The sequence below is a fragment of the Delphinapterus leucas genome, chromosome 12 (genome assembly GCF_059928025.1).
Source record: "Delphinapterus leucas isolate spDelLeu-1000000601 "Yukka" chromosome 12, BTC_Dleu_Yukka2, whole genome shotgun sequence".
In the NCBI taxonomy this organism is placed as follows: domain Eukaryota; kingdom Metazoa; phylum Chordata; class Mammalia; order Artiodactyla; family Monodontidae; genus Delphinapterus; species Delphinapterus leucas.
In genome coordinates this window covers 71,125,491-71,144,077 of record NC_143140.1, presented here as the reverse complement: position 1 = coordinate 71,144,077, position 18,587 = coordinate 71,125,491, and the positions used below count along the sequence as shown (strand labels likewise).

Below are 18,587 nucleotides of genomic sequence, written 5' to 3'. Positions count from 1 at the left end.
AGAAATAAAAGGAATCCAAATTGGGAAAGAAGAAATAAAGCTGTCACTGTTTGCAGATGACATGATACTACACATAGAGAAACCTAAAGATGCTACCAGAAAACTACTAGAGCTAAACAATGATTTTGGGAAAGTTGCAGGATACAAAATTAATGCACAGAAATCTCTTGCATTCCTATACACTAATGATGAAAAATCTGAAAGTGAAATCAAGAAAACACTCCCATTTACCATTGCAACACAAAGGATAAAATATCTAGGAATAAACTTACCTAAGGAGACAAAGGACCTTTATGCAGAAAATTATAAGACACTGATGAAAGAAATTAAAGATGATACAAATAGATGGAGAGATATACCATGTACTTGGATTGGAAGAATCAACATTGTGAAAATGACTGTACTACCGAAAGCAATCTACAGATTCAATGCAATCCCTATCAAACTACCACTGGCATTTTTCACAGAACTAGAACAAAAAATTTCACAATTTGTATGGAAACAGAAAAGACCCCGAATAGCCAAAGCAACCTTGAGAACGAAAAATGGAGCTGGAGGAATCAGACTCCCTGACTTCAGACTATACTACAAAGCTACAGTAATCAAGACAGTATGGTACTGGCACAAAAACAGAAATATAGATCAATGGAACAGTATAGAAAGCCCAGAGATAAACCCACACACATACGGTCACCTTATCTTTGATAAAGGAGGCAAGAATATACAGTGGAGAAAAGACAGCCTCTTCAATAAGTGGTGCTGGGAAAACTGGACAGCTACATGTAAAAGAATGAAATTAGAACACTCCCTAACACCATACACAAAAATAAACTCAAAATGGATTAAAGACCTATATTTAAGGCCAGACACCATGAAACTCTTAGAGGAAAACATAAGCAGAACACTCTATGACAAAAATCACAGCAAGATCCTTTTTGACCCACCTCCTAGAGAAAGGGAAATAAAAACAAAAATAAACAAATGGGACCAAATGAAACTTAAAAGCTTTTGCACAGCAAAGGAAACCATAAAAAAGATGAATTGACAACCGTCAGAATGGGAGAAAACATTTGCAAATGAAGCAACTGACAAAGGATTAATCTCCAAAATTTACAAGCAGCTCAATATCAAGAAAATAAACAACCAAATGCAAAAATGGGCAGAAGACCTAAATAGACATTTCTCCAAAGATATACAGATTGCCAACAGACATATGAAAGAATGCTCAACATCATTAATCATTAGAGAAATGCAAATCAAAACTACAATGAGATATCACCTCACAGAGGTCAGAGTGGCTATCATCAAAAAATCTACAAACAGTAAATGCTGGAGAGGATGTGAAGAAAAGGGAACCCTCTTGCACTGCTGGTGGAAATGTAAAGTGATACAGCCACTATGGAGAACGGTATGGACGTTCCTTAAAAAACTAAAAACAGAACTACCATATCACCCAGCAATCCCACTACTGGGCATATACCCTGAGAAAACCATAATTCAAAATGAGTCATGTACCAAAATGTTCAATGCAGCTCTATTTACAATAGCCAGGACATGGAAGCAACCGAAGTATCCATCAACAGATGAATGGATAAAGAAGATGTGGCACATATATACAACGGAATATTACTCAGCCATAAAAAGGAATGAAACTGAGTTATTTGTAGTGAAGTGGATGGACCTAGATACTGTCATACAGAGTGAAGCAAGTCAGAAAGAGAAAAACAAATACCGTATGCTAACACATATAGATGGAATCTAAGAAAAAAAAAATGGTCATGAAGAACCTAGGGGCACGACGGGAATAAAAATGCAGACCTACTAGAGAATGGACTTGAGGATGGGGGGGAAGGGTAAGCTAAGACAAAGTGAGAGAGTGGCACGGACATACATACACACCAAACATAAAATAGATAGCTAGTGGGAAGCAGCCGCATAGCACAGGGAGATCAGCTCGGTGCTTTGTGACCACCTAGAAGGGTGGGATAGGGAGGGTGGGAGCGAGGGAGATGCAAGAGGGAAGAGATATGGGGACATATGTATAACTGATTCACTTTGTTATAAAGCAGAAACAAACACCCCATTGTAAAGCAATTATACTCCAATAAAGATGTTAAAAATAATAATAATAGTATTACTGTAAAGTACAGTTTTCTCATCATTAATTTCCTAGCTGTGTGGCCAAAAATGTTTGTCTAAAATAAACGTATACTACAAAAAAACTATGTTAAGGCTAGGTTTATCGTGAATTGAAATATTTTTTCCCCAATACCAACAATGTTTAAATGTTTAAAAACAGCAGCATGTACCAAAGGCCCTTATGTTTCAAAAATCTTTTGGATATCTAATTTTGAAGAATGGCAGCCCAGATTATTGTTTTTCTTTTCTTCTGACAATGTCTGATCTATTCCCAGACATTAACTACAAGTACCACAGTCTAGTATAGTATCATTAGAAAGTCCATTAAGACAGGCTTTCCAGGATTTCCAGCAGAGCTAACATGTGTCAACTCCTCTCCTCAGCAAGGCTAGCAGAAGGCACCACTGGGCTGGAATTAGAAAGCAAGTGTAAGTTTTTAGAACAGGTGTTTCTGTTGACATAACCATTAAACATCCTGCCATAGCTCCTAGAAGAATAGGTACTTTCTCATTTTAATTTTTAATACAAATTCCTATTTTCCATGAAAAGCTGTATTCCTGGGAGAATTTCCAGAATAATATGAAATCTGTAAGGTGTGTCTCTTAGTATGACATCAACACTCAACCTCCAGTATTTGGAGACCTATTAGTGGAAGAAGGATCAACAGGCTAGACTTGAAAGTCATAAAAGCAATGAATATGGCAGTGGGCCTTGCCTCTCTCAATGGTGGCACAGAGGTAGCAGAAAAGTAAAACAAATCTAAGAGGCAGTTACTCTTCGGTTCCTAGGAATGCACAGCTGCCCAATGTATGTCAAAGGATAAGGCAAAACTGGATATTCCAGAATCAAAGACAGTTAAAGTCAATGAGAGCTTAAAGATCAGTTAGCTCAGAGATTCTCAGTGTTTACTGTGTATAACAATATTCCTAGACCCACCCACTGAGATTATGACTCCGCAGCAGTACACAGTGGTAGCAGAAGTAGTAGGAATAGAAATAGTCATGTACAACACTTCTAAAGCACTTGCTTTGGGCCAGATACAACTAGCACCTTACTTAATCCTCACAATAGTCCTATTGGGTAGGTGCTTCTATTTCCCCCTTTCTCCAGATGAGGAGACCAAAGCACAGAGTGGTTCAGGAATCTGTCCAAGGAAATCCAACTAGGAAGTGAATAAGTATTCAAAGCCAGACAGGCTGGCTTCCAAGTCTGAGCTCTTAATCACTACACTAAATTACCTACCAACAGGGCTAGGGGGAGACGCAGGGCATTAAGACAATGTCATGATTGAAGTTGATCTTTTCTCTTCTCAATGGAGAAACTGAAAGCTGGAAAAGTGACATCTCTTATCAAAGATAAAAATCCTTCAGTGCATTTCCAGGAAGAAATCAACCATTATATGACAGCAACTACTCTTACACATTTCTCTACACACACTCCTCTAGGGAGGAAATGGACAGATGACGTGATCAAAAGCCACCTCATGGGTTCCAGCTGTGTTACTCTGACCAGGCTGCTGTTCTGGGACAGAGATTTCCATCCTTTTCTGCCCAACTCACTGTTCACTCACAGGAGGGAAAAAAGGGGGGAAAGGGATGGCAGAGACGCTATCCCATGTGGGAGATAAGGTTCACATAATTTGAGGACGGAAATAAAGCTGTGATTCTGATATGGCTCCCAAGGATGGTCTCCCTTCCCTTAAACTGACTATTCTATGACCTTAGTATATGTCAAAACGTCATTAGGTCTTTGTTTTACCATATACAGGCAGGCAGGATGCCTAGAACGATCAGATCTACCCCAAGCTGCAGCTACTCACATACATTCTCTCAAACGGCCACAGAAACATTTGCTAACAACATTTGATGCGCAAGATGAGGCCAAAAATCTTACGGATTTATTGAAATCGTACCTTTTTACTTACGTTGAACGGAAATGATCGTTGTCATTTCCGTTCAACGATCAAGGTTATTCTAGGGCATCCTAAGCGAGGATAATAACCATGTATTCCAAACCACCACGCGGAGGCGTTTTCAGGATAACAATGAGGGCGGGAGCATCAGCGTTTGTTCCCATCCCAGTGACGCAAACCGGGAGCCGCGTCCAACCCACCTTCATCACTTCCACCTGCAGGTCTTCGTGGAGGGAAGGCGTCACTTTCACGGTGTTCAGGATCTGATTGAGCAGCTGCTTCTCATCAGAGTCCGTTTCCATGGATACAAACCTCTCTTCCGCCAGAAGCTTCTGTAAAGAGGCACAAGGCAGTGATCAGATAGGCTTTCCCCTGCTGCCTCATTCTGTTGTAGCTTAGCATGTACTGAGGATAATGTTTCTTACTGTGGAGGCATATAGCTGGAGGCCATTAGGAGGAGCTGCTGCTATGTGCCATTAAAAAGAAAAATGCACCAAGCCTTTGGTAAACGGTTTTTGGCAGAGGCTTTTTCTTGCTATTAGATAATTCACTCTAAATTTTATGAAGTGCAGTTCTAACTGCAGGTCATTTGGTTGGTGGGGACGGAGGACAAATGTGCCAAGGGGAATGTAGCCCCTCACAACATTCACACTTGCCTTTTTTTTTTTTTTTAAGTTTTTAATCTGCTTTATTTTTGGCTGCGTTGGGTCTTCGTTGCTGCGCGCGGGCTTTCTCTAGTTGCAGTGAGCGGGAGCTACTCTTCATTGCAGTGCTTGGGCTTCTCATTGCGGTGGCTTCTCTTGTTGCGGAGCACGGGCTCTAGGCGCGCAGGCTCTAGAGCGCAGGCTCAGTAGTTGTGGCACACGGGCTTAGTTGCTCCACGGCATGTGGGATCTTTCCAGACCAGGGCTTGAACCCGTGTCCCCTTCAATGGCAGGCGAACTCTTAACCACTGCGCCACCAGGGAAGCCCTACACTTGCCCGTTCTGAATGTAGCTTTGCCACAGGAAAGGAGAAGGTCCTGGAGACGAGTTAATTTTTCAAATATTTACCTTTGTACTTCCTAATGTGAGCTGTCATTTACCCAGGAATTATTCATGAATCTACAAATCTTAATACCATTCCATCAGAAAATCAATCCCACAAAAACCTACACAAGACGACAGTCACTTTCATGATGTTTCCCAGAAGTCATTACATCTTGCAGGATAGCTCTCCTCTATGTGAGAACAATTCTTACTTTTCATAAAATTCTTTCTGAGATTGTACCAAAACCCCACTGCCTGCCACCTCTATGCCCTCATCTGTCCCTGGAGTCACGCAGATTAAGCTTCTGAAATATCTCAAGTCAGCTATGAAGTCCACCTAAATCTCTTCTTCTCCACACTAAACCTCCTCGGGAGCCATCGGATGTTCTCTCCTCCTTAACATGTGGCCTCCAGTGCGCATGTAACACTTCAAGGGTGGTCTTCTGGTACAGAGCGGGGGCACCCGACAGTGCATATGAAGGTAAATGTATGGACTTTGGGTGATTATGATGTGTCAATGTAGGTTCATCCTTGGTTAAAAAAAAAAAAGTACCATTCTGGGAGTGATGTTGATGCTGTGGGAGGCTATGCATGTGTGGGGGGAGGGAGTATATGGGAAATTTCTGCATCTTCCTCTCAATTTTACTCTAAACCTAAAACTGCTCTAAAATAAGTCTTTTAAGAAGAAGAAGAATAAAAAGATGGCAGAGGGGAAAGAAAGAAATGTGGTCTTTGGTGGCACCATTGCTTTCCTATTCCAAACCTGGAATTGCTTACCTCTATAATTCTAGTTGTGTAAGATAATTAAATCTGTTTATTGCCTAAAACCAAACAAAAAACAGTAATGCAGAAGTTTAATCACATTCTCAGATCAAATTAGCTTAGTTCTAAGTCACAGCACATTCTGTGCTGACTCACCCAGAAACTTCTCATTCACAAGGGCTGCAGTTAAGCTGTTCTTCCCTATTCTGTCCTGGGGCAATTGGTTTTTGAGACCCCAGTGTAGGACGGATTTTATATTTATCCCTATTAAATATGTCCTTGTCTGATGCAGCATAGGGTTGCAGCCATGAAGAATTTCTGGAATTCTGATTCATCCAGGGTAATGACTCCCTCTTCTAGCTGAATGTCACTGCAGATCCGGAAAACAAGTATTTTAAACCTTCTTCTTAGGACTCCCTGAATTTGTCTATACAGCTATACCTCATTTTATTGCACTTAGCTTTACTCCACTTCACAGGTACTGTGTTTTTTATAAATTGAAGGTTTGTGGCAACCGTGCGTCAACCGAGTCTATTGGCCCCATTTTTTCAATAGCATTTGCCCACATCGTGTCTCTGTCACATTTTGGTAATTCTGGTAATATTTTAAACCTTTCCATTATTACTGTATTTGTTACGATGATCTGTGATCAGTGATCTTTGATGTTACTGCTACAGCTGACTGAAGGATCAAATGATGTTGGCACTTTTTACCCATAAGGTATTTTTTAATTAAGGTATGTACATTTTTTTAGACATAATGCTATTGCACACTTAAGAGACTACAGTATAGTGTAAACATAATTTCTATATGCACTGGAAAATCAAAAACTTCATGTGGCTCACTCTAATATTTGCTTTATTATGGTGGTCTGGAACTGAACCCACAATATCTCTGAGGTATTCTCTCAAAAGAGATTTTTGACTCTCCTGTAATATATGTAGGGCAGCCCAGAGTTAGTTTATATACAAACCTGTTTTTACTTAAAGTGATAAAGACTAGAAAGCTCTTAAAAAATGCCTTAAGTTAATGGGAGGTCACAAGGGATGCTGAGAGGAAGACTCCCTGCCCCCCAGATCAGTGAAGTTCCCACGATTATTGAAAACATGATACTGTAACTTAGAGTGTTTGAGGGTTAAAAAAAAAATTAACTAAATGGAAAATCTATATACTACTAAAGAAAAGGGAACATAGTGGCAGGTCAAAACAAACTCCCATTCTTTTTTTTTTTTTTTTAATTAATTAATTTAGTTTTGGCTGCGTTGGGTCTTTGTCGCTGTGCAAGGGCATTCTCTAGTTGCAGCGAGCAGGGGCTACTCTTCATTGCCGTGCGTGGGCTTCTCACTGCGGTGGCTTCTCTTGTTGCGCAGCACGAGCTCTAGGCGTGTGGCCTTCAGTAGTTGTGGCACATGGGCTCAGTAGTTGTGCCTTGCGGGCTCTAAACTCAGTAGTTGTGGCGCACAGGCTTAGTTGCTCCGTGGCATGTGGGATCTTCCCGGACCAGGGCTCAAACTCGTGTTCCCTATTGGCAGGTGGATTCTTAACCACTGCGCCACCAGGGAAGTCCCCCATTCATTTTTAAAGTTGGCCCAATTACTTTGGATAAAAGTTTTCATTGTTTGTTTAAAATTTTTTTTAATGTTTAAGAATTTCTAATGCTATTGCATATTGAGATAAACATCCTCTAATTCCAATCTTCTAGGGAAAAAAAGAGTTGTAATTTTCTTACTCTTTCATATTTATTTCTCTAAAGGTATTAGAGACCTCTCTGAACTTAAAGAGCTAACGATGAAACAGTAATGTGAGAAGACATCCAACAAATGCCACCAAGCCCTGGTCATGCTGAAAGAATACCCCGTAGGCTTGAACTCCACAGTACTTGTCATTCACATACCAAACCACTTAAGAAGTCAATGTATCTATACAGCCAACAACTTTAAACCTTTGGAATTAGACCTATTATGTACGGTGTAAAACAAAATGAACAAATGCTCAGAGCAGGAAATGCATTTGTGCAATCTGACTTTTCTGACTACACAAAATTTCTTTCTTCTTCCCAATCTTGTTCTGGAAACAAAACACATTAATCCATTCGCCAACCTAACTGTAGAACAGAAAACAAAACAAACTCTTTCCAGCTTACCATCATTGCTCATGACACCGACCCAGAGAACTTGAATGCATATAAGATTTGAGTTGGTATAGAACTGGAAGCATCTCTCTTGGGAGCCCTTACTATGTTAAAAGTTTGGTGTCACACAAACCATTTCATTCCTGTGTGGGCTTAGCTGAGTCGCCATGAGTCAGTGTCTGAACAACAAATGTTTAGCAAGATAATGCTGTACACAGAGAAATGCTGGTAAATACAAGAAAATCCTGTTATCTTCTCTGGTTATTACCCAGTTCCATCAAATTTTTGTCTGGGTCTTTAAACAGCTAGTATTTAGAATGTTAACTATTTGCTCTTTCAATGCCAAAGTGGTCTGTCAATTTCTGTCATCCTGTTGCACTCAGAGCCATACCTGTATCCCTGCCAAGGCATGTTGGGCCAGCTTCACATTCTTGGATTCCAAAGCCAACTGGAGAGGCAGCAGGCATTTCTCCCTGGCAAACACATAAATAAGGACAACATGTGAGCTCAGCAACGCTGGCAGTCAAGTGATCCAAGCCTTATGTACACCCACCCCCAAATACCGCCACACACGTACACAAAACTATGACCAATAATGAAACTGCACATGGATTTTTAAAAACACAGCCAAAAAAAAAAAAAAAAGCTGTGCAGAAATCATAGCATATCATGGGAATTCCCTGGCGGTCCAGTGGTTAGGACTCCACACTTTCACTGCAGAGGGTTCGATCCCTGGTCGGGGAACTAAAGTTCCTCAAGCCGCGCTGTGCGACCAAAAAAAAAAAAAAACAACAGCATATCAGCAGCTCACTTTCTTAGGATGGCTACAGAGAAAACATACACAAGTACTCTCAAACAATTGTTTTGGTGAACTAATCATGACGTGGTAAGTCCCTTACCAGTCCATGAACACGCCCTGCTCTTTCCAGAAGTAATATAATTGCCTGTACTCAGTACACCTGGGGTGTATAACTCTAGAAAACACTGTTTATTTAGATTTCTATGCCTTGTTCATTCCTCTCCCCGACCTGGCAAATGAGGGCATCACCACCACTACTCTGCCTCATGGATATAAACTGAAATTTGATGCACTTGTCAATTTCTTCCCCAATTCAAATTGTTCAATAATCACTTATAATTTATGAATTTGCCCTTTAGTCTCCATCAGGGAGACCTAAATTTTGTGATGGATTATTTTTATTTTTTTTATTTATTTTATTTTTGGCTGCGCTGGGTCTTTGTTGCTGCTCAGGCTTTCTCTAGTTGTGGCGAGAGGGGGATTCTCATTGAAGTGGCTTCTCTTGTCACGGAGCACAGGCCCTAGGTGGGAGGGCTTCAGTAGTTGCAGCCCACAGGCTGAGTAGTTTCCACACATAGGCCCTAGGGCACGTGGGGTTCAGTAGTTGTGGCACGTGGGCTTAGTAGTTGTGGCATACGGGCTCTGTAGTTGTGGCTCATGGACTCTAAAGCGCAGGCTCAGTAGTTGTGGAGCACAGGCTTAGTTGCTCCACAGCATGTGCAATCTTCCTGGACCAGGGATTGAACCCATTTCCCCTGCATTGGCAGGCGGATTCTTAACCACTGTGCCACCAGGGAAGTCCCTGTGATGGATTCTTTTTTTTTTTTTAACATCTTTATTGGAGTAAAATTGCTTTACAATGGTGTGTTAGTTTCTGCTGTAGAACAAAGTGAACCAGCTATACATATACACATATCCCCATATCTCCTCCCTCTTGCATCTCCCTCCCACTCTCCCTATCCCAGCCCTCTAGGTGGTCACAAAGCACCGAGCTGATCTCCCTGTGCTATGCAGCTGCTTCCCACTAGCTATCTATTTTACATTTGGTAGTGTATATAAGTCCATGCCACTCTCACTTCGTCCCAGCTTATCCTTCCCCCTCCCCGTGCCTCTAGTCCATTCTCTATGTCTGCGGCTTTATTCCTGTCCTGCCCCCAGGTTCTTCAGAACCATTTCTTTTTTTTTAGATTCCATATAAACATGTTTCCAAGACAGAAATACAAACAAACCATCAACAGCTTTGATCCATGAGAAGTACCTGGCGTCAAGTGAAAGACAAAAAAAATGGCTTGAGAACTATTTGTATATTTTGAAGCTTAAGAAAAAAATAACTGGGCCCTAAAATATGTTAGGAATAAACCAAAAAGGCTACAAAGAGAAATCTATTTTTCGGTAAGAAGCATTCACTCTAAATAATTAAACAATAGATCAAGAATTTTAATCAACCCATTATTTCCCCACAGAGTTACAATGGCACAACAAATGAAATGTTACTTAGTTTTACCAGGTTCCTCCACCCTCACTTAAACCAGAGCAGCCCCACTTTTATCTGTTTTATATTTTCAGCATAAACTGAAAGATTCATTGACTTTAGAGAGTATGAAAGCCACAGGGTAAGACTACAGTAGTGGTTGGAGGAATAAGGGTCACTGTTGCAGAACACAGTGAAACAGAAAGTTCATTATAGCTCTGATTTCTTCCTGTGCACCCTGCAGCTTTTCCATGGAATCCTCCATCAGCAGCTCCATGACAGATTGAGAGAGTACCAGACACTCCCCCTAACGCTGGCCACAAAGAACAAAACCAGACTATCGGAAAGAGCATTAAGCCCTCCTAATTCTTCTATCCCGAAGTTACAATATCCCACTTTTATATGAAAATTGATTCACACTACAGCCATTTTTCATTAGTACATCCTTTGACAGGTGGATAAGTTACCCAACTGTGTTACTTCCAGTTGGGTGGCTATAATTTTGTCACTCTTACGGTTATCGTCAGTTTCTCTCAGTTTCAAGGCAAACACTGCTATGCAGTCAGTTAAAGCAGGAATAGCTAATTTTCCCAATTTTGTTTCTTTTATTTAATCACAACCAGTTTACAAGCTTAGAAAAATTAATTGGAAGGGTGAAAGTCAAGTGAGAATTAGCAATAATGGGCTGATGGAGGAATTAACAGAAGAGCCATAGAACTTCATCTGGAAACCCTTGAAACAATCAAATTTCCACCAGGCTTAATTCACTGTGAAAGAACTTTCATCTCCAGTTTTTGGAGTCAGATCTGCCAATGAGGGCATGATAGCAGTGAGCAAGTGTCGATGTCCCAAACTCTTAACAGTCTCATAGCCTGGGCCAGTGAAAGTCTCTGTTGAGTGGTTGTGTGCTGAAAATGCACACGTATTACACATTTCTCATCCAAGGCACCAAACGAGAGTGGATGCCACATTCAGCAGCAACAAGGACCTTCCTAGAATGCTGAACACCCGACCCTTAGGGAGCAGCATTATGTTTGCAGATAAACAACAGCATGCTCACATTGCTCTGCCATTGACAGTACCAGTCCTTGAAATCCTCATTCCACTCTTACCTACTTCTACATTCACACAATTTCTATTGCAGACCGGAAACAGATTGCTGACAAATGCCAGGACTACCAGGTCCCACCACGATTCCAGGGGACATCATTGAACTGTTCCCCATGCCAGTCGTGGTCACCAGGAAGGACTGGAAGATGTAATTGGTTCAGCTAGGTTTGGGTTTAATTGCAAGGTATCACCATTTAGTGGAAGGACTATGGGCTGTGGAATCACACAGACCTGGATTCAAACCCTAACAATTATAAATTGTTCAATCTCAGTTAATATACTTAACTCTGTTGAATCTTAGCTTCCTGGACTTCCCTGGAGGCGCAGTGGGGTTAAGAATCTGCCTGCCAATGCAGGGGACATGGGTTTGATCCCTGGGCTGGGAAGATCCCACATGCCACGGAGCAACTAAGCCCATGTGCCACAACTACTGAGCCTGCACTCTAGAGCCCGCAAGCCACAACTACTGAGCCCATGTGCCACAACTACTGAAGCCCGTGCGCCTAGAGCCCGTGCTCCGCAACAAGAGAAGCCACTGCACCGCAACGAAGAGTAGCCCCAGCTCTCCACAGCTAGAGAAAGCCTAAGCGCAGCAACAAAGACCCAACGCAGCCAAATAAATAAATAAATAAATATTTTTAAAAAAATCTTAGCTTCCCAATCCATAGCAAGGGCATCTTAAGACCAATCCTGCAGGGTTATAGTAAAGAGTACAGAAAATATATATCAGGGGTTGGAAAACTTTTTCCATAAAGAGGTAGACAAAAAATATTTTAGGCTTTGAAGACCATACGGTCTCTGTGCTCAACGCTGCTATAGCACAAAAGCAGTCAGAGACAACATGTAAATCAATGAGCCTGGCTACATTCCAATAAAACTTTATTTACAGGACTTCCCTGGTGGCACAGTGGTTAAGTATCCACCTGCCAGAGCAAGGGACAGGAGTTCAAGCCCTGGTCCAAGAAGATCCCACATGCCGTGGAGCAACTAAGCCCATGTGCCACAACTACTGAGCCGGCGCTCTAGAGCCCATGAGCCACAACTACTGAGCCCATGTGCCACAACTACTGCCCAGAGCCTGTGCTCCGCAGCAAAAGAAGCCACTGCAATGAGAAGCCCGCGCTCAGCAACAAAGACCCAACACAGCCAAAACTAAATAAATGAATAAATAAATTCATTAAAAAACCCAGAAAACTTTATTTACAAAAACAGGCAACATGCCAGATTTGGCCTACAGGCTAGTTGCCCAGCCCTGATATAGACAAAGGCCCAGCAAAGACCATGATTTTCAGCACAGGATAACAAGGTCTATCTCACCTTGTCATAGTATCCAGAAAGATTTTGCAAAGGACATACAGCACATGTCCTGGGAGGGTCTTAGCAAGACAGATTTCTCTTAGAAAATCAGTGCTTCGAGGAAGCGTCGACTGACAGACTTCATCTGGGTACGAAACCAAGGCACTCCAGCCATCCAGCTATCCATCCAACCAACACTTGAGTGCCTGCTGTGTGCAAGGCACCGTCATAGATGCTTGCAAAGACCCAACAAGGAACAAGACAGAACAGATACTTGCTTTCATTTTATTCATGGGATGAAAAGGAGAATAAAAATTACTTGTTATTTAATCTACCAGTCACTGTAACCTTAAAATAGGCATTCTTACCCTTGTTCTACATTTGAGAAAATGGAGATTCAGAGAGGGTTCACAGCCTGCCCAGTGTTACATGGCTAAAATCTATCAGAGACAATTCAAATGGAAATCCATCTCACTCCCAAGACCAAGTTTCTTCCAACACCCTTTGTGTCAAAAGATCAGAGCAAAGCTAGAATAGTTATTTTTTAAGCTTTTTTGGATCATGAACACAAATAGATCTTCTTCCTAGAGGAGCATGCAAGTAATTTCAGGGGATTCACAGGCCCCCTCAAGCCCTAACTCCACATAGATCCCAAGTTAAGAGCCCCTGCTTTCCGGAGAAAGGACCTGCCCAACATGGCAGAAACCTCCGTGTCTGTGTAAGAGAAGTGGGCCATGTTCCCTGGCTGGGCTCAAGGTTCCACTAGGATGAAAAGCTTTGAAGTGATATTACACTGAGCCCTAAAGCAGAGAGGTGGGTGGGTGTGTGTGTGTGTGTGTGTGTGTGTGTGTGTGGCCGTGTGTGCCTGTGTGTGTGTGTGCGTGTGGCTGTGTGTGTGTAGGAGGTGAGAGGGACGACTAACCCTCCTCAGGATCCAAGGCCTCTCAGCGCCTCAGCCCCAGCAGGCCCCTAGATGAGTGTCATGAGCCTCAGATCACGACTTTGACATGAAACGAACACACGTGGGGCACAATTGATTTCACTGCTTGCTCTGTGGTACCATAAAAACCCTGCTGCCTTAATTTTTTAAAGTGATTTTAATAAAAGAGAATAACAGGCCTGTTAATTGAGTCTCAGGATGAAATTTATAATGAAGATGCAACGTGGCACACACTCAGTCCCCTCTGCACAGACCATCTTGGAATAAATCATCTTTTGATCTTGCTAGATGATGCCTAATTGGGGAAAGGGCATACCAAAACCAACATTCAGTTACATCAAGCGATTATTTTTTATGCACGAGCATGTGCAAGATCACTCTTGCCTAATTAAATGTGGACAGTGGCCCCGGGTTTCATGCCTTGGCATGTCATTATTTCTTAAAGAAGAATAATTAGCAACTCTGCACATGCATGAGGAAGACATTATCCCGTGACAGTGTCTGGTTGTGTCAAGGAGACTGAGTCTCCCTCCTTAACTGTGTTGTCATGGTTCACAGACAAGCTTTATTGGGCTGGAAGATAACAATGGACAAAGGGATATTAAAATGGGTGAATAGGGGAACAGATAGGATTTACCAAAACTTACCTTTCAATAATGAGCACAAAAATGAACTTCATGTAAAACCAAACCTGTTTCTGAATTTTAAGTTGCTTCCTCTTTGATGCACTACATGGGACGGAGCACAAAGATACCTTAGATTTCTGAGGTCTGCTTATACTGTATACTTCTAGGATTCTATGATCGAAGCCATTTACTCAGTAACTGTCTGGATTCCTTCACATAATAACCATGGCTCTGACTGAATATCACCAGCCTGTGTGTCCCAAGTACCATGTTCACACCGTCATATTTACTGTTGACAAAACAAACTAAGAGAGACTAGATTACCTGTCCAAGGCCACATGTTTGTAAATGACAGAGCTGTGATTTAAGTTTAGACCATCTGTCTTCAAAACCCCTGTTCTCTGGCCTCCGCCAGCCGGCAGCTCCCCACCAACTGTGGCATATGGCACCCTGCTTTACAAACAGCAATTCAGATGTCCACCCGTTTAAAAGAATGGGGACAGACATCAAATAAGTAATGTAAATTATCTTACTGTGAGGGGTCGTTCATGAACAAATGTGTTACATTTGACAGTTGGAAGGCAGTTATGAATGTAGTTATGGAAAGGTATATACAGCTTGGATGAGTGGGATAAATGCGGCTTTGGATCTAGCTGCTGGGTTCACGGACAGCCATCACTTTTCCTAGTAATCATGACCTTTCCTAGTTTGAGTACAGAAGGTTTTTCAGCCCCTTGTTGTGACACTTGGGATATTATTTGTGTTTGTGAATACCGATGCTTTAAACAGTTTGCAGCAACATTGATGAATTTTCATTGACTAAGCTTTCGCCAGAGCCAATTCACTGAGCCAACTGGAACTGAATTGTTTCCTTAATTGATTTTCTCTGCAGTGCAGTTAAAATGTTTCCGTTTTCTTTCTATTTTCACTCCTATTTTTATGAAATTATCTTCATCAGTAACCTCTATATCTCGCAACGAAGATTAGGTTCATCCTTCAGGAACTGTTCTAGGTCCTAGGGATACAACTGTGAACATAAAATCCCATTTCTCCTGCAGGATTTCGAGATGCCTTAGCAAGCCTACTGCGATTATTATGTAGAACGTACGAAAATGCCATTTTCTGTACATCGGAAAGGGTTGAACATTCATAATTTTACATGATTCACTCTGTTAAAAAGAATCCTAAATAGGTAACCAACAAGGTCCTACTGTACAGCACAGCGAACTATACTCAATATCTTGTAATAACCTGTAAGGAAAAAGAATCTGAAAAAGGATATACATATATATGTGTAACTGAATCACTTTGCTGTGTACCTGAAACTAACACGACATTGTAAATCAACTATATTTCAATAAAAATTTTTGAGAAAAGAATCCTAAATAATATAATATGGTTATGCTCATATTTTCCCTCAAAATATACTTTTATTATATTTCATTATAAAAGGCATACATGTACATTACAAAATCCAAACCATACAGAGAGACACACAACAATGAAAATCAATTAGGGCACTACCTAAGAAGAGAGCTGGGCTGAATGCTGACCATGGGTATGTCCAGAGTGGCATGGGGGACTTTCATTTTCTTTCTATTTATACTTTCTATGTGTATTAATTTTTATATAATAACTCTAGAATATACTGATATAATCTGAAGAAAATATTCAAAAAGCCACAAAGTCACTGGCTCCTCACAAGTTAACATCACAGTATTTTCTTCTCCTGTTCAGCTCAAAAAGGTGAGTGAATCTGCACATACACAGAGAAAATATTAAATATGGAACTCATTTTCTTCCTGGCACTTACATCAACAGTCCAAGTGTCCTTTTTAGCAATTATATGTACACTTCTTGTTTAAAAAGTAAACCTCCATTTACCTGATGGGCCTCACTATGCTAATAGGTTTTTGTACTGAGAGGACAACTGCAGACAATTTAGTAGGTTATCAATCACCTGAAAATTTATAAATACTATCTAGATTTTTATCTTTGCTATTTGACATGTCTAATTAAAAAATAAGCCGTAAAAGAATAGAAAGCAACATAAATACGAAAACATTTTGGTATACTACTGTAATAGGGAAATGGGTTTATCTTTTTCATTTTAATATTCTTGCAATATTTAAAAAATATAAAACACAATAGGTCAAGAAGATAATTTATAAGAGTAAATTTTTATTCATTTTGAAAAAACTTTTTTCCAATGACTTATTGAGACATGTTAAGTTACATATAACATTGTAGAAGTTTAAAGTGTACAACAAAATGATTTGATATATGTATATATTGCAAAATAACGACCCCAATACGTTTAGTTAACAAGGATCACCTCACATAGCTACAATTTTTTTTCTTGTGATGAGAACTTTGAAGTTCTATTGTCTTAGCAACTTTCAAATATATAATGTAGTATTGTTATAGTCACCATGCTGTATATTATATCCCCATAGCTTATTTATCTTTGAAAAAAATTAAAGATGGCTTGGTATTTTCACCTGCAATCTAGAATTATCAATACTACTACTTCTACCAAAAGACATAAATTCTATGTAATCGGGGGAAAAACACTAAAGGTTTTTTTTTTCCCCCTAGAGGACAAGAAAAGAGAAAATAAAGTCCATATTAATCATAAGGAGGTTGTTCCTGATTTTTTTTTGAACAACTACTGAGCATCTATTATGTCTGGGGCACTGCACATGGCACTGAGTAAAGAACAGAGGAAGGACTTCCCTGGTGGCGCAGTGATTGACAGTCCGCCTGCCGATGCAGGGAACATGGGTTCGTTCCCCGGTCCGGGAAGATCCCACGTGCCACGGAGCGGCTGGGCCCGTAAGCCATGGACGCTCAGCCTGTGAGCCATGGCCAATGAGCCTGCGCTCCGCAACGGGAGAGGCCAGAACAGTGAGAGGCCCGCATACCGCAAAAAAAAAAGAACAGGAAAACAGATATCATTCCTTTTCAAGATAGAGACAAGCGTAAATGTGTACCTTCACCTTCTGAATGGATGAATGAGTAAACAAACGAACAAATAAATAAGTGGAAAATGCCTAAGAAGTGTTAACATAAAGGCCATTTAATGATTGGTTGAGCTTATAAAAATAAACAAGTCCGGTTAAAAAAAAAAAAAAAAGACCAAATCAAGTGGCATTCCCCTTCCATTGGATACAACACTCTGTGTTGGACACAACATACTGGCTTTTCTCTTTGGATGGAGTGTTCTGTCGCTTTCAACCAGAGGATTACTAACTGGTACAAGGGAGAGGGACAGCGGATGTCACAGAAGTGCCAACTGTTAAAGCCTTAGTGTGCCACACACCAGGCTAAGGGCCTAGGCACACAATTTCATCTTAGCTGCACACCAAGCCAACGAGGAAGGACGAATGTTATCGACATTTACTGATGAGGGAAGTGAAAGGGAGAGAGGACCAGTCACTCCTGGACAAGGGCTGGCGCGCGGCGCTGGACCCCTGAACTCAAGCTCCTTAACATCATGTGACGTGAATGGTTACCATTTGTCACTCTCACACCTGTTCCAAGACCTGGTTAAGCATTTCACACACAGCAAGACCGTGAAGCACCCTTCACAAAGAAACTCCTTTCTGTCCATCATCAATCCATCCTTATACTTCCTCACTTTATCTCCCACATCAATCATTCACGCATGAACTTTTACATTTTTCCACTTATAAACCCCTCCTCACCTCCATCAACACACTTATCAGCTCCTCACATAACCACTTCCTGTGGCACCATGGAAAGATTTTACTCTTTAATTCCGTCATCAAAAACAATTTGTCAATGTATCTCAAGAGCTTAAAAATATTAGTATGCTTTGACCTAGGATTTTCTATTGTATGAACCTTTTCTAAAGAAATCATCAGAGATATAGCAAAGTATCACGTGCAGAGATTTATCTGTAGTTTTATTTATAATGTAAATAAGGTTAAATAAATTCTGGTACATCTCTGAAATGGAATAACATACAATAATTTAAAGTATCTTGAAAAGTTTTTATTAACACAGGAAAATGCTTTGAAAATGTTATGTCGAAGAAATTTAAAATGAGAATACAATGTAGAAAATATACCATACCGTGGTCCTACACTTGAATTAAAAAGTTATATACACACACAAGTGAGTGGAAGAAAAAGGGACTGAGGCTGGAAAGAAATTCCTCAAAACCCCTCTGGAATATATCTCAGTCTTTTGGGAACATGGATGGTTTTGGTTTCATTATTTACATGTTTCAACATTTTAAAATCTTTCAATAATAAAATATATTACCTTTAGAAATAGAGAAGAAGGGACGCTAGCCCTCTCCTGTATGTGCATAAACACACACCCCCTTTCCTTCAAAGCTTTGGTCT

The 18,587-nt window shown here is 40.7% G+C and overlaps 1 protein-coding gene across 3 annotated transcripts in view; it reads right to left on the bottom strand.

Annotated features, from left to right (window-relative positions):
* The window catches only part of ARFGEF3 (ARFGEF family member 3), a 188,386-nt gene that overhangs the window by 136,524 nt on the left and 33,275 nt on the right, over window positions 1-18,587 (bottom strand). For all 3 annotated transcript variants that reach the window (XM_022557697.3, XM_022557705.3, XM_089922040.1), the window contains exons 3-4: window positions 8,364-8,445; window positions 4,252-4,383 (exon numbers count right to left, since the gene is read on the bottom strand). In XM_022557697.3, coding sequence (XP_022413405.1) covers window positions 4,252-4,383; window positions 8,364-8,445 — 214 coding nt within the window. The remainder of the gene's footprint in view (window positions 1-4,251; window positions 4,384-8,363; window positions 8,446-18,587) is intronic.